General features: G+C 43.3%; 1 protein-coding gene across 4 annotated transcripts in view; it reads left to right on the top strand.

Annotated features, from left to right (window-relative positions):
- Positions 1-14,659, top strand: part of LOC123999450 (cell adhesion molecule 1-like) — a 443,297-nt gene that overhangs the window by 394,213 nt on the left and 34,425 nt on the right. For 3 of the 4 annotated variants that reach the window (XM_046305265.1, XM_046305266.1, XM_046305264.1), the window contains one exon: positions 9,782-9,868. The exons of the other annotated variant lie outside the window; for it this stretch is intronic. In XM_046305265.1, the coding sequence (XP_046161221.1) occupies positions 9,782-9,868 (87 nt within the window). The remainder of the gene's footprint in view (positions 1-9,781; positions 9,869-14,659) is intronic. 4 annotated transcript variants of the gene reach the window in all.

Raw genomic sequence — 14,659 nt, 5'->3', positions numbered from 1 at the left:
GTGCTCTCTCTGTCTTTATCTCTCCCCCTCTCTTATGACTACATACTCTACGTGTGTATGGTACCTACCTCCCAGCACCCTCTCTCTCTCTATTCATCTCTCTCTCTCTCTATCCCCCTCTCTCCTGACAGCATTATCTGAACACTGTTCAATACCATTGATTCCAATGACATTCCTCTCTTGCAGGACATTCCCATCTAATCTGGTCATTTTCCATCCGGCAAATTGACTCGGCAGATATCGCTTACCAAATCGTACTAAGCTTGCAGGATAACTTATTTGGCTGCTATTTTGAGGGCATTAATGGACTGAAAAAATGATTTGTTGACTGACATAGGAACAAATTGCTGAATGGACGTTATTTACAATGGAAGCAGGAGGTGGTGTTAATGACGAACACGGTAAAACAACAGGGCTTGTGAAAGATTATGCGTCGACTTGTCTCCACCTTTTTATCGCACTTGTTAAACATGTATTGTATTTTGAAAAATTTGGTGTACGACAATACCTGCGTGTAATCTCAACAGTGGCCAACATTGAAAAATGCATGTGTGACATTCAGGGCTTTTGTTGTAAACAGTATTTATTTCCAGTATTAACCACACTGATACTACACATTTTCACTATAATCACACTTTCCTGTCAGGGGAAATTACAATAGGAAATCCATTTAAGTTATTACCGTCCCAGTATGCTCAGTGGGGGCCTCAATATCCTCTAGGTTGGATTGGTCTGGAAATGTGTAATACACTTTTCCCCCCTTCCATCATCAAGCTCACGTACAGTAAGTCAAGAAGCCTCAGCATCCCGCCCCATCCCACCCTGTCTCCCCTTAGTTGACAGGCAGAACTGATATAACCCCGGCCCCCATCCCTCTAATACGTTTGTTTCCCCGACTATTGTGAAGCTAAGTGATGGAGAGCAACGGCAGGGCAGTTGACACTAACTTGGTTACCGGGAGAAAGAATGCATTCCCCGGTACCCATTTCTTCAAGCGGCCCGTCGGTAAAGGAAAATTGGTGGGGCCCTGCAGTCGAATGAGATTTAGCAACCAGTTTACAGAGGCGTCCCTAACCCAATAAAGAGGACCTCCTTCCTTTACTATCTCTGGCTTTTATTGCGCCGTGCCCGGCGGCATGTCGCTCTAGTTCTCTCAGCTCTCTACACTTCCTCCCCTTCCTCCTGCGATGCTTCCGGGGGTTTCCACTTCCTGCCCCTGGCCTCAACATCGGCGCTGAAGATTGATTGCTACTATGGACGAGACACTCCCCTAAACTGGTCTGGAGTATGTGCTTTTCTGTGTTTATCTCAACCGCCAACACCCGACCTGAGTCAAGTTGGAAGTCATATTGTTGTGTGGCCAATACAGAATGAATTCCCCTGTAAGGAGACACACAGCCAGAGCTGAACTGTATCGGACCCTTTACAACCGATCTACACGCTGGCTTGGAAAATGAACAACATAACGTAAAATATTGTCGAAAATAAAGAGACACCGTTTCCTATTAAGGGAAAGGGGGATTACTAGTCAGTTGCACAACTGATTGCATTCAACCGAAATGTGTCTTCCGCATTTAATCAGAGAGTTGCGAGGGGCTGCCTAAATCGATGTCCACGGCTCATAGGGAGCAGTTGTTGGGGGTTAACTGCCCTGCACAAGTGCAGAATGGCAGATTTTTCCACCTTGCCGGCCGGCACTGGGATTCAAACCAGCAACCTTTCGCCTCACACCCTAACCTAGTATAAGGAAACATATCTTTATTCCCGGCCAGGCAACAACACGTGTTTTACAGTTGTTTACTCTCTAGAGGCAGCCAAGCAAGGTAAAGCAGCATCAGATGTAACTCACGATCAGGAAGCCTAACTGGAGACAATCTACAGCACAGCAGCTGTAGGGAAACAACATGTGCAGTCCTGCCACAGCCAGAACCAATATCATCAGCCAGCCATTATAATGAAGCCATAAATGATCTCATCTTGACACCCTCCTCCAACCCCCATTCTTAACCAGGGTCTTGTGCTCTTTCATTAGATTCTGGGGGCCAATATTTCCTCCTGGTTAGGGGTCGGCTGGCGCTTCACTTTACAAGGCAGATAACCTGAGATCAATTGTAGACTATTAGATCATGTCAGAGGTGGCTATTGGCTACTGTGACACCCATAATCACGCCCATCTGCAGACACGCAAATGTATAGAAATATCAGCCTTCCATATGGAAGATAGAGCTCCTCTTCATCTTTCTGGTTGAATAACTACCAATTGCATAATTAGTGCAGTGTACTGCTTCTCACCATGCAAGATGGCATTGATTTAGTCCAGCAAAGGTGGCTAATTTGCAGAGGGATCCCAGTGTCAGTCTCTCCCTGCAACGAAAATGAACACAATTAAGTAAACATACAAAAGGATGCCATTCAAAACAGATGAGTTGTCTCGACGAGGGACTTGCCCCCTTGTAAAACCACCACACCGTCTTTATTAACGCGTAATTGTCCACCCGTTGATTGCGTGAGACAAGCATTCGCTGCAGATGTGCCGTTGGCTTCCAATGATCATTGTTAGCGTGGTGCCGTTGCCGGAGTTATTTTCCTCCCCTGTTCTTTTCTCCTCCACTCTTCCTAGTTAGGAGAAGAGAGGCCCCATCACTCTTGCTTGTCATATCGCGCGGCTGGCAGATTTGGGAGAGGTTCTTTGCGTGGCGAATGCCGGGCACCGTCCCATTGCTGTGCAGGCGACAGAAGGGCCTCGGTAAGAGTCGCCTGCTATCTGCCAGGGCGAATAGGGGGGGGGGGGGTCAGTCCCCCCCCCCCGTGCTGTTCATAAGCTTTTAAATTGGAGTCAACTACCCCTATGGCGCTCTTTTGGGAGTGGGAGAGTGTTATTAGTTAGTTAGTGTTTTAGTTAGTGTTATTCTGCTGGAGTGTAACGTTATTCACCCATCTCCACACTTCATAACTCTCTGGAATGATATTCTCTGTCAGGCAGTACCAGTATTTTAATGCAGCCTCCGCTCCAAGCTCTCTGGGCATCTCCACACTTCTTCATAACTCTCTGGAATGATTGAGTAAGAAAAGGAGTGATTTCTGTCTGAACGAAAGCTGTACCTGGGTTTTGTCCTTCACATACCGTGTGGCTCTTTCGTTTACCACTTCAATCTGCTTTCACCTTTGGACATTGGAAACCAAAGGCGATACACTTTTAATGAGCTCAGGAAGAGAATGTTTGGTAGACATTTAGGAGATTTGACCAGATTTCTTTCCACTCTTCCTGCTTCTCTCCAATATATAAAGTTGTGTGACTCCAGCAGGTGGCTGGTAGGGAAATCAACAGCCCAAAGTACACTTTACTTTAAGTGCTCTATTAGCCAGATTGTTCTGTGTTTTCTTCATTGACTTTTACTCTGCCCCTTATTGAGTGAGATTCTTATACTACCCCCACATGTGCCAGTTTGCCACTCCCACATCAATCCCTTGGTTAAAGGGGTGGCAGCTAGCCTAGTTGTTAGAGCGTTGGGCCGATAACCGAAAGGTTGCTAGATTGAATCCCCGAGCTGACAAGGTAAAAATCTGTCGTCCTGGCCAAGGCAGTTAAATCACTGTTCCGAGGCCGTCATTGTAAATAAGAATTTGTTCTTAACTGACTTGCCTCGTTAAATAAAGGATACATTTTTTAAATGTATTAATTGAGACGTTGCCTGCTTGCCTCTCTCCCTACATCTGTGTGTCTCGGCTGTATCACCTCAGCTAATTTCCAGAGGTCTGTTTGTACTCAGCTGTCTAAGGGGATAAAACCAAGAGACACGGAAAGTGAGAAACTCTCCATTTCTTGAGTTTCTTAGCATTTAGCGTGACTGTGGAGGGATATTCTCTGTCAGGCAGTCCCAGTATTTTAATGCAGCCTCCGCTCCAAGCTCTCTGGGCCCGGGATGCTGATTCATAATCTGCCCTGGTAAACAATCCACAGTGATTTAACAGGAAAACTCACACGCAGCTCCCCATATTTAAAACGCTTCCACTGCATTTGATACAACATCATTGGAAAAGCGGGTAGCATGGAGTGCTGCTTTTTTAAGGGACACCTTGGTGAACATTCACTCTAGTCGAGCTTGTTTGGAGGGTTGGAAGCAGGGAAAGTATAGATCTTATTATCGCTGCCAAGTTTTTAATGAGCTATTGACACCGATGATCCCAAACATCTGCTGGGCCTCACAGTTTATTACGGGATAAAAAACCAATTAAGTAGCGTCACTTCTGAGCTCAAGTTTGTCAGCTCCTGACACGTGTGAAACTCATCAAGTGGCGCAAGCCCAGTTAGCCGGCTCCCGCCGCAAGAGAGGCTTCCCTATTTGTCCGTTCAGCCATTATTTTTTCAAACCTCAGTTTACAGGAATGGAATATGTTCTTTGTTAGTAATTAAAAATGAATATTCGAGAGTGTGTTCGAATACAAATTCAGATCACCTCAAGGCCGGCTTGGTTTGCTTCTGAAACCGCTCCTGGCTGGATTCATGGGGACTTTGCACATCTCCCTAGCTTTCTCTCACATTGAATTACTCACTTCTTTACGCATGTATCTATTTTATAATGTGTTGGGTGAAGATGAATGTACTTTTTGGGGGGAATGTCCAAACGATTAACTGGTCATTAACAAAATATGCTGAACAACCATAAAGGACTCTGGGAGCCAAACATAATATATTTCAATAAAATATATTACAACTGTTCCTCTTTGTCGAATGTACCTAAATATACTGCAGTTTAAATATACTCCTTTTCACTGACAAGGTGATCAACCATAATCAAGCACTTCACCAATATATTTTCCATTTCTTAATGCCAAGCTGAATTCCTCCGTTAGTGTAGAAACGTATCACGCCACTACTCCCCAAGCCACCTTCTGTCTCCCCTTTGGCAAAGGTAATCAACATGGGTGCACTGTTCCGAGAAACAGCGTGAAAGCAACTGCCCTGTCGAGGCATGCCTTGTTAATCACAGGGAGTTTGGGACAGGTAACAACTTAGTTCTGACAACCCATGATCCATAAAAGTACTTTATTGACATGCCAAACAAACAAATCTCTTCAAGTACCTCTCCCTTGGAGAAATATGCCACCAAACTCGACCACACTTTATTCAATTTTTATTAGTATCCACATTAGCTGACGCCAATGGCTACAGCTATTCTTACTGGGGTCCGACACATAATGAAAAAGACATTACAGACAAAATACTTTACATACATTAATATCTAGTGTGTGTATTTGCATCTATCACATACATGTCAGTACATTTATTTATTTAACTAGGCAAGTCAGTTAAGAACAAATCCTTATTTACAATGACAGCCTACCCCAGCCAAACCCTAACCCGGACAGCGCTGGGCCAATTATGCGCCTCCCTATGGGACTCCCAATCACGGCCAGTTGCGATACAGCCTGGAATTGAACCGGGGTCTGTAGTGACGCCTCTTGCACTGAGATACAGTGCCTTAGAACGCTGCGCCACTTGTTGTTACACACCAAGTAGGTAAGAGGGAATGTGCTACAGATATACCAACGGTAGCCTAGGTGGGCTGTAGTAGAGGGAAGGTGACCCTTGGATCACAAGATGGCCACCACCTTTGAGTGTTGCTGACGTGAAGGAACGTCTGGAAAGATCGATTGATGCCCACTGTGATTTGATGGATCTTAGTCAAATGAAAGAATGTGTTTCAATCAGGAAAACTAGAAGGGAAATGGCACCAGCAAATCTACTGGTTATGATTAGGTTAGGGTCAGGATTAGAGTTATGTGTTTGCACGAGAGTAAATGAAAGTGTTGCAAGATATATGATCTTAATTTGAGACCATTTTCAGCAACAGGAAATGTGAAGTATTATGTGGATTTTAATGAATGGACATTTTTGTAGGGATTGACATATTTTTAGTTTGGGAAAATCAAGTCTGGAAATTACACACCTCAAATGCACTAGACGTTTTACATTTCCTGCATTGCAGGGAATTTCTCCTGCAACAGGGTGATATAATTAAGATCCTACAGCTGTAGTTCAATAGCCTTGGGATGCATCCCAAATGGCACCATATTTCCATATAGTGCACTACTTTTGACCAGAACCCTATGGGAAAATTCTGAAAGTTGACGTGAAGTCATTGCCAAAGCTATCCGAAATCATTCAAAACCTATGAAAACAGTCCACCAGCATATGCTAATTTCAGACACACAAGTTGCAGCTGGTATTACAAACTGTCAGTCAGAACAACCGAAAGCAATAAAAACTGAGGAGAAAGTGACCCCTCCATTTCAGCAGATACAAACACTATTTCTCAATTTCTTTACTTTCAAGCTGCATTTTCCTGCATTTTCCTGCAGGGATGGGTAGTATTCATTCAATTTAATTGACATGCATTTGGAAGATATTTGAAATATTTGTGTGTATCCTGTCAGTGATATTTGAAAGGCTTGGTAAACACAGCATGTTTGAAGACCACGTTTTTGCCGTCACCGTCTCTCTGATGTGTCCCTGCCAGCCTCCCAGTCCTCCCAGTCCTCCAAGTCCTCCTTGTCAGTTGGAAAGTGTCTCTGGGCCCTCCTGCCGTGATGTTCTGATAGAACTCAGACAACAAGGAAAGCAGAGAGGGAGTGAGGAAGGGAAGCTGTCGGCCAATTTCCACCCACCTCCACAGATGTTAACACAGTGGTATCTGTCTGGCTGGACGAGGACAGACAGGCAAAACAGTTGTGCGGCCGTGGGCGCACGTCACCATTCACGCCTGTTAGCACAACAGAAAATACTCTCTAACTCTATTTCACTCCCTCTCTCTCTTTCTCTCCATCCCCCCTCTCTCTCCTTCTCTCCATCCCCCTCTCTCTCTCCTTCTCTCCATCCCCCTCTCTCTCTCTTTCTCTCCATCCCCCTCTCTCTCTCTTTCTCTCCATCCCCCTCTTTCTCTCCATCCCCCTCTCTCTCCTTCTCTCCATCCCCCTCTCCCTCTCTCTCCTTCTCTCCATCCCCCTCTCTCCCTCTCTCCTTCTCTCCATCCCCCTCTCCCTCTCTCTCCTTCTCTCCATCCCCCTCTCCCTCTCTCTCCTTCTCTCCATCTCCCTCTCTCTCTCTTTCTCTCTCTTTATTTCCCCTCGTTTCATTTACCTGTTTGGTTGTGTCTCTCTCATCCTCTGGGAAAAAATGCTGCAATCACTCGCTCTGCACTCCTTTAACACTTCCCCCTGTTTTTCGCTACACTCTCAGGCAACTGAGCAGCATGACAAGTGACGAGGCTCTCTCCTCACCGCAAGCCTCAGCCCCAAGTTCTTATCAATGCAGCACCACCAGTCCAACTGAGAGAATGTCACTTTTGATTTCCCCCTACAGTTATTGGTGGGGGGTCGAGTCGACTAATGAAGTAAATGGAAAATGCAACTGGGGGGTAGTCCTCGAGTTGAAAGAATGTGTGCTGAACGTCCCTTCCTCCATCGGACCTCACATTGCACCAATTTGTATGTTTGTTGATGTTTTGAGACTTGGACAGTGCATTTTCATCACTTATCATGTCCATCATGTTTTTTTAAATTATTGAGTTTTGGTTTTATACAGTGCATTTGGAAAGTATTCACACCCCTTCACTTATTCCACATTTTGTTACGTTACAGCCTTATTCTAAAATTGATTAAGTCGTTTTTCCCCTCATCAATCTATAAACAATACCCCATAATGACAAAGCAAAAATTGTTTTATAGATGTTTGTGTAAAAAATATATATTGTTTTATAATCTGAAATATCACATTTACATAAGTATTCAGACCCTTTACTCAGTACTTTGTCGAAGATCCTTTGGTAGAGATTACAACCTCAAGTCTTCTTGAGTATGACGCTACAAGCTTAGCACACCTGTATTTGGGGAGTTTCTCCCATTCTTCTCTGCAGATCCTCTCAAGCTCTGTCAGGTTGGATGGGGATGGTCGCTGCACAGCTATTTTCAGGTCTCTCCAGAGATGTTCGATCGGTCCGGGTTTTGGCTGGACTACTCAAGGACATTCAGAGACTTGTCCTGAAACCACGTCTGTGCTGTCTTGGCTGTGTGCTTAGGGTCGTTGTCCTGTTGGAAGTTGAACCTTCAACCCAGTCCTGAGCACTCTGGAGCAGGTTTTTATCAAGGATCTCTCTATACTTTGCTCCGTTCATCTTTCCATCGATCCTGACAAGTCTCCAGGTCCCTGCCGCTGACAAACATCCCCACAGGATGAGGTTGCTGCCACCATGCTGCACCGTAGGAATGGCATTCAGGCCAAAGAGTTCAATCTTGGTTTCATCAGACCAGAGAATCTTGTTTTTCATGGTCTGAGAGCCCTTTAGGTGCCTTTTCGCAAACTCCAAGCGGGCTGTCATGGGCCTTTTACTGAGGAGTGGCTTCTGTCTGGCCACTCTACCATAAAGGCCTGATTGGTGGAGTGCTGCGGAGATGGTTGTCCCATCTCCATAGATGAACTCTGGAGCTCTGTCAGAGTAACCATCGGGCTCATGGTCACTTCCCTGACAAAGGCCCTTTTCTCCCAATTGCTCAGTTTGGCCGGGCGGCCAGCTCTAGGAAGAGACTTGGTGGTTCCAAACTTCTTCCATTTAAGAATGATGGAGGCCACTGTGTTCTTGGGGACCTTCAATGCTGCAGAAACGTTTTGGTACCCTTCTGCCAATCAGTGCCTCGACATAATCCTGTCTCAGGGTTCTACAGACAATTCCTTCGACCTCATAGCTTGGTTTTTTCTCTGGAACGCACTGTCAACTGTGGGACCTTATGTAGATGGGTGTGTGACTTTCCAAATCATGTCCAATCAATTGAATTTACTACAGGTGGACTTTAATCAAGTTATAGAAACATCTCAAGGATGATCAATGGAAACAGGATACACCTGAGTGTAACAGTATAACTTTAGTCCGTCCCCTCGCCCCGACCCGGGCGCGAACCAGGGACCCTCTGCACACATCAAAAGTCACCCTCGAAGCATCGTTACCCATCGCTACACAAAAGCCACGGCCCTTGCGGAGCAAGGTGAACCACTACTTCAAGGTCTCAGAGCAAGTGACGTCACCGATTGAAACGCTATTTAGCTCGCACCACTGCTAACTAGCTAGCCGTTTCACATCCGTTACACTCACCTGTTTCCGCTTTGTCATTTTGGAATATTGTGTGTAGATTGATAAAAATATATATATTTAATCAATTTTGTAATGAGGCTGTAACAGAACAAAATGTGGAAGAGGGAAGGGGTCTGAATGCTTTACGAACGGACTGCAGTTTTTTCTGTGATGGGCTTGTTGTTATTATTATCATGCCAACAGCATGCGTAGGAGAGATTCATTGACACATTTGGACACCCTAACCTGAACCTTAACCACCCGGAATTAATCCCTTAATTTAGTCTTTAAAAAATGATATAGCTTGGTTTATGACTGGCTTAAAGGCAAACAAATGCACTGCCACTGGTATGAATTAATCATTTCCCCATCAGAATTGTTTCATATTATTGCAGACCTGGGTTCAAATACTATTTGAAATAATTTCAGATATTTTATCTGTGCTCGATTAAGCTGGCTGGCTTCATGGACCAATACAATAGTCTCAGTAATGCAAACCCTGCCCAACTGGAAATCTATAGGGGTAAAGTGAACACTACAAGTATTTAAAAGGTTTCAAATAGTACTTGGACCAAGGTCTGTTTCATTGTGTCTTTTGTTTTCATGGTTTACTCATTAGTTTCCTTGTCTGTCATGTATTTGTTTTCTTCATCCAGATGCCCCCACCACTACCCCTATACCCACTACAGCTACTACCACCACTCCCACCACCACAACCATCTCCCTCCCTGAAGCCACTGCAGGTACAGTATCACCTCCCACCACCTCCCTGTGTGTTTTGTGGTTGTGTGTGCGTTGTTTGTGTGCATATGCGATACCCTCATACCCACCAAACCCGACCCTCACCACAAACACCACCACTTCCACCACCCACACTGTGTGAGTGCATGCGTATTTATGTGTTCTCATTCTATTGTTACCATTACCCACTGTAATGTGTGACCTGACACCCCCTTGTGCATGCCTGTGTGTGTTTGTGAGCAAACAAGAAAGAGAGTGTGAGGAAAAGAGATAAATATTTGCCGTCAGCCAGTCCTGATAAGATTCTGAGAAACGATAATAATAACAGAGTCGCACTGGAGGGGCCAGGCCTCGGCTCCCTCCTCCCACTGCAGCGCGGGGCTGTCAATGGCACTCATCATCCGCCCGCTCGCACCCATCACATTTCTCTCACTAAAATGTTCAGCCGCTCTCTCTCTCCCTCCTCTCTCTCTCTCTCTCTCTCTCTCTCTCTCTCTCTCTCTCTCTCTATCCCTTTCTTCTTCTCCCCTCTCTCCCCCTTTCTCTCCCTCCCTCTCGCCCTCCTTCTGTATTCCCCCCCTCCTCCATCTATTCCCTCCCCCCATCTACGCCCAAAAAAAAATATTCTAGGTGTCTCAGATTGTTCTGGCAATTCTCACATAGAAAGTTAATTAGAGGGAAGGATGTTTGACATGCTTTTTACATTTGTATAAAATTATTTATATTTTTAAAAAGATGAAAGCGGACATTTTAGGCCCTATTTAGACCTATATGTGCCTCCTGTAAGACCCTGTGATCTGTGAACCATACATGATACAGACAACATCTTATGTCTGCGCTCAAATATGGAGGTATATCTAGATTCAGAAAAACAAACGTTCACATTAATTTATTCAACATAAAAATATGAATACCTAAAAAGTACCCTTTTTATTTTTATTATTTTTTATTTTCAAATGCAACCTTTATTTAACTAGGCAAGTCAGTTAAGAACAAATTATTATTTACAATGACAGCCTACTGGGGAACAGTGGGTTAACTGCCTTGTTCAGGGGCAGAACGACAGATTTATACGTTGTCAACTGCGGAATTCGATCCAGCAACCTTTCTAGTTACTGGCCCAATGCTCTAACCACTAAGCTACTTGTTTGGAATAATATACTCTTCAAACATGTCAAATTTCCAGAGTGGACTCTCTGGTACTTTTAATGATATGATCCATATTATACATAGAAATTGACATAATAGGCCATTAACCAATCACAGCCCTCCTTTAGGATTGCACTTTCAGAAAATCAGCAGCAGAGGGAGTTCCATTTGAATCTGTTTTCCCATTTACTGTGTTGGTGTTGCTCATAAAATAGATTATAATTTAGAATTAGCAGAGAGCCCACTCTGGAAATTGTATGTACTTGAACAGTCTATTGTTCCAAACAATATGTCTTAAAATGAAAAGTGTGCTTTTGAGATTAGGAGTATCATGACACCAAGATGTTGTCTGTATCATGTACAATTCACGGATCGTAAGATCTTACAGGAAGCATATATAGGACCTAAAGTACCTAACATTGCCAAGCTCATCATTATGTTCACAAATTGTGATACAGATGTAAAAAGCATGACAAATATCATTCCTCCCAGTGAAGTTTATATGTGAACATTGACAGAACAATCTGAGATACCAAAAATATTTTTGGCCTGTCCTGGCCTTGAATCGCCTCTCTCTTTCTCTCTCTCTCTCCCTCTCCTGTTGCTCTCACAAGCTTATCACGATCTGGGCTGTATCCTGCCCTGTCTGAGCCAGGGATTACATATCTCCTTTGTGTTTCCTGCGGGTTGACCGGCATATTTTCATACGCTCAAACAAAAGAGCGGAGATGGGGACAGGCAGACGACTCCCTTCTCTTCCCATCCAGCTATTCACATTCATGTCCTGTAGACAAATAGACTCGTCTTTCCCCAAATGAGGTGCGTATCACTTTTAGGCAGCATTCACACAGGCAGCCCAATTCTTATCTTTTTTTCCATGAATTGATGTTTTGATCAATCACATCAGATCTTTTCACATCAGCACTTTTTCAGAGCTAATCTATTTGGTCAAAAGACCAATTAGTGAGAAGGAAAAAATCTGAATTGGACTGCCTGTGTAATCGCAGCCTTAGTGACTGGAAAAGTTCATGTCCCTTGCCTCTCCTCAAAATACATTCGCAATCAACTTAGTCGCAAAAGCGATATATGCGAAAAGTTAACCGTCCCTGGCGTCGTCATCAGAATACATTCATGGTGTGAATGTCGGCACTGAGGTTCGGATCGTTCATGGAATCCCAAGTTTGATCCTATTTCCTGTTATACAGAATGCAGGTACGGTGATACATTTAGCTCTGATCTCTCCCCTGCCTTTCTTGTTTTATCGTGTACCTGTTGCAATGAACAGGCAATATATTTCCTTTTTTTGTTACAACTCCTGTAATCTTGGCTCACCTCCTCAAAACCAGTTGCTGCAGATTCAATGTCTGTCCTTACTATTGCTTTGGTTTACTTTAATTCCCCCCAAACTTGAATTGGTTTCTTTCTAGGAGAAACACTGACAAGATACCAATGAGTCCTCTAGATCTGAGGCCGTAAGTACCGAGCATCTCAGAGTAAGAGTGCTATTCTAGGATCAGTTTAGCCTTTTAGATCAGAATGAATAAATATGACTACATGGACAATGGGCCCTGGTATTTGTAGGCTGTGATTCAACCAGTTGATCTATAATTGATGTTGAAACAATTGTGTTTTTTTTACATTGGATAAAAGTAGAGACTCAGAGCTAGAAAATTGTATATCATACACTTCAGTTAAGAAACAATTGGAATTAAATACTGCTTTGAAAGTTGACAAACCCCACTTTTGAGAAAATGGCCCTTGAATGTTTTGATACACCTACTGGGGAGCTCTACTTCGTTACGCATCGTTCACACCCTTTTAAGCCTTAGCCCCACCCATCTCTTCGAGGATACATGTGAGGCCATGAGCTAAACAGAGTGAGTGGTGTAGTAAACAACTTAAGATTTCAAGAAGTAGTCTACAATAAGGAAAGACTCCAGATAAAAAATAGTCTTTATCTAGTCCTTGGCCTATATCCTAATCTGATTTAGGTGCAGGTCATGTTGTTCTTCACATTACTGTCTCTGGTAAACACACACTATCAAATAATATCTAAGTTTATTTGTCACATGCACAGGATATAGAAGGTGTGAGCGGTACAGTGCAATATCAAAAACAGAAAGTGTCCAGATAATTATTAGATGATGCTTACCCAGACACACTTGTCTAAATTGATGGTTCATGTGAAATAAATGCTATAACCACCATCTAGCTATGTGGATGGGTCACTATTGTTCGACATGTACACATGAAATACAATGAATGGCCGTAATCACCCCCAGACAAACCTAACTGACTTGATAGGTTGTGTAATCATCTGGCAAAGTAGAGTATTTTGTTTGGACATGTAGCTAGCTAGCTAAACAATGAACCAGCATAATCTCAACTCGTACTACTACGAATACAAACTGATTGTCATAACTGTAGTATGACTATGCAGGTAGCTAAAGCTAACCAACTAGGTTCAATGTTAACTAGCCAGCTAACATTAGGCTATAACTAGCAATGCAAATTGTTTTCTGACTTCGAATAACATTACTACACAGATCATACACGTAACGTTAGATAGGGAGACAGCAAACTAACGTTTGCTAGCTGGCGAACAGTATGCTTTAACTTGCAATGAAAACGACGGCAGACTGGAACCATTTAACTCCATTTTGTTTGGCCAACATTGTGTCAAGTCACTCCGATTCACACTGACCGTGGCGTGTGCAGATTTTTTTCTCAAAATGATCTGTCGATAGCACCTGCTAAATTCAGGGTATCAATGTTGTTGAGAAAAGTAGCACAACTTTTCTAGTTCTTGATAGCTAACGTTAAACCCTTCAAAAAAGCCACGGTAGAAAGGATTATCAACACATACTGATCAGGTCACTTTATAGACAGAAGCACGCTACATGGCAGACCAATCCAAACTCATCTCCCAGCATGTCCAGCCCATCTATTATCTTAGCCAATCCTGGCCATCGGGAAGGTACCCCCCTTTATCCATAGCTAAACCAACTGGGCTCATAATTGTATTCGTATTTACAGATGGAATACAAGTTTGTTATTAAGGTACATGAAAGTTCACATGTTCCGGGAGGCATTTCTGCCTGACAAAAAAAAAACACATTTTGATCGAACTTTTAAGAAGTTCAAATGCCTCTCTGTGAAGTAGTGATGTGCGACATACCCGTAGCTTCCTGAAAAGGATCAAATGAGCATGACAACACAACACGATGATGCCACAAATCATCATTATTCAATTACATTTAAAGTCAATTATCAGGTCAATACGACATCTTGGTTGCCATTCTACTGTGGACTAAGTGCTCTATTCAATCTGTATTGTGGAAATTCAGTGTTACAGCAATGTTTTTGCGTTAGTGGAAACTGCATTCACGGTAAATGCTGCAGATGACGGCTCAATAGGAAATTATATTTACATTTCTATCACTCATTCTGTAACACTTCAGCAATACAGATTGAATAGAGCCCTAACTATAACCATTCGATTGTATTAGGTTTTCAACTTAGTGCCACATAAAGCCATTTGCGACGGCTAGTAAATTAACTTGCAATTGCAATTCTCTCTCTTTGTTCATAACAACTCTCATTGTCAGAAACTATTTGCTGAAGGCCATTTTCAGCATTGCAAT

This window comes from Oncorhynchus gorbuscha, linkage group LG16 (assembly GCF_021184085.1).
Source record: "Oncorhynchus gorbuscha isolate QuinsamMale2020 ecotype Even-year linkage group LG16, OgorEven_v1.0, whole genome shotgun sequence".
In the NCBI taxonomy this organism is placed as follows: Eukaryota; Metazoa; Chordata; class Actinopteri; order Salmoniformes; family Salmonidae; genus Oncorhynchus; species Oncorhynchus gorbuscha.
The sequence above is the reverse complement of the archived record's forward strand: the minus strand, read 5'-3'. Positions and strand labels throughout refer to the sequence as shown.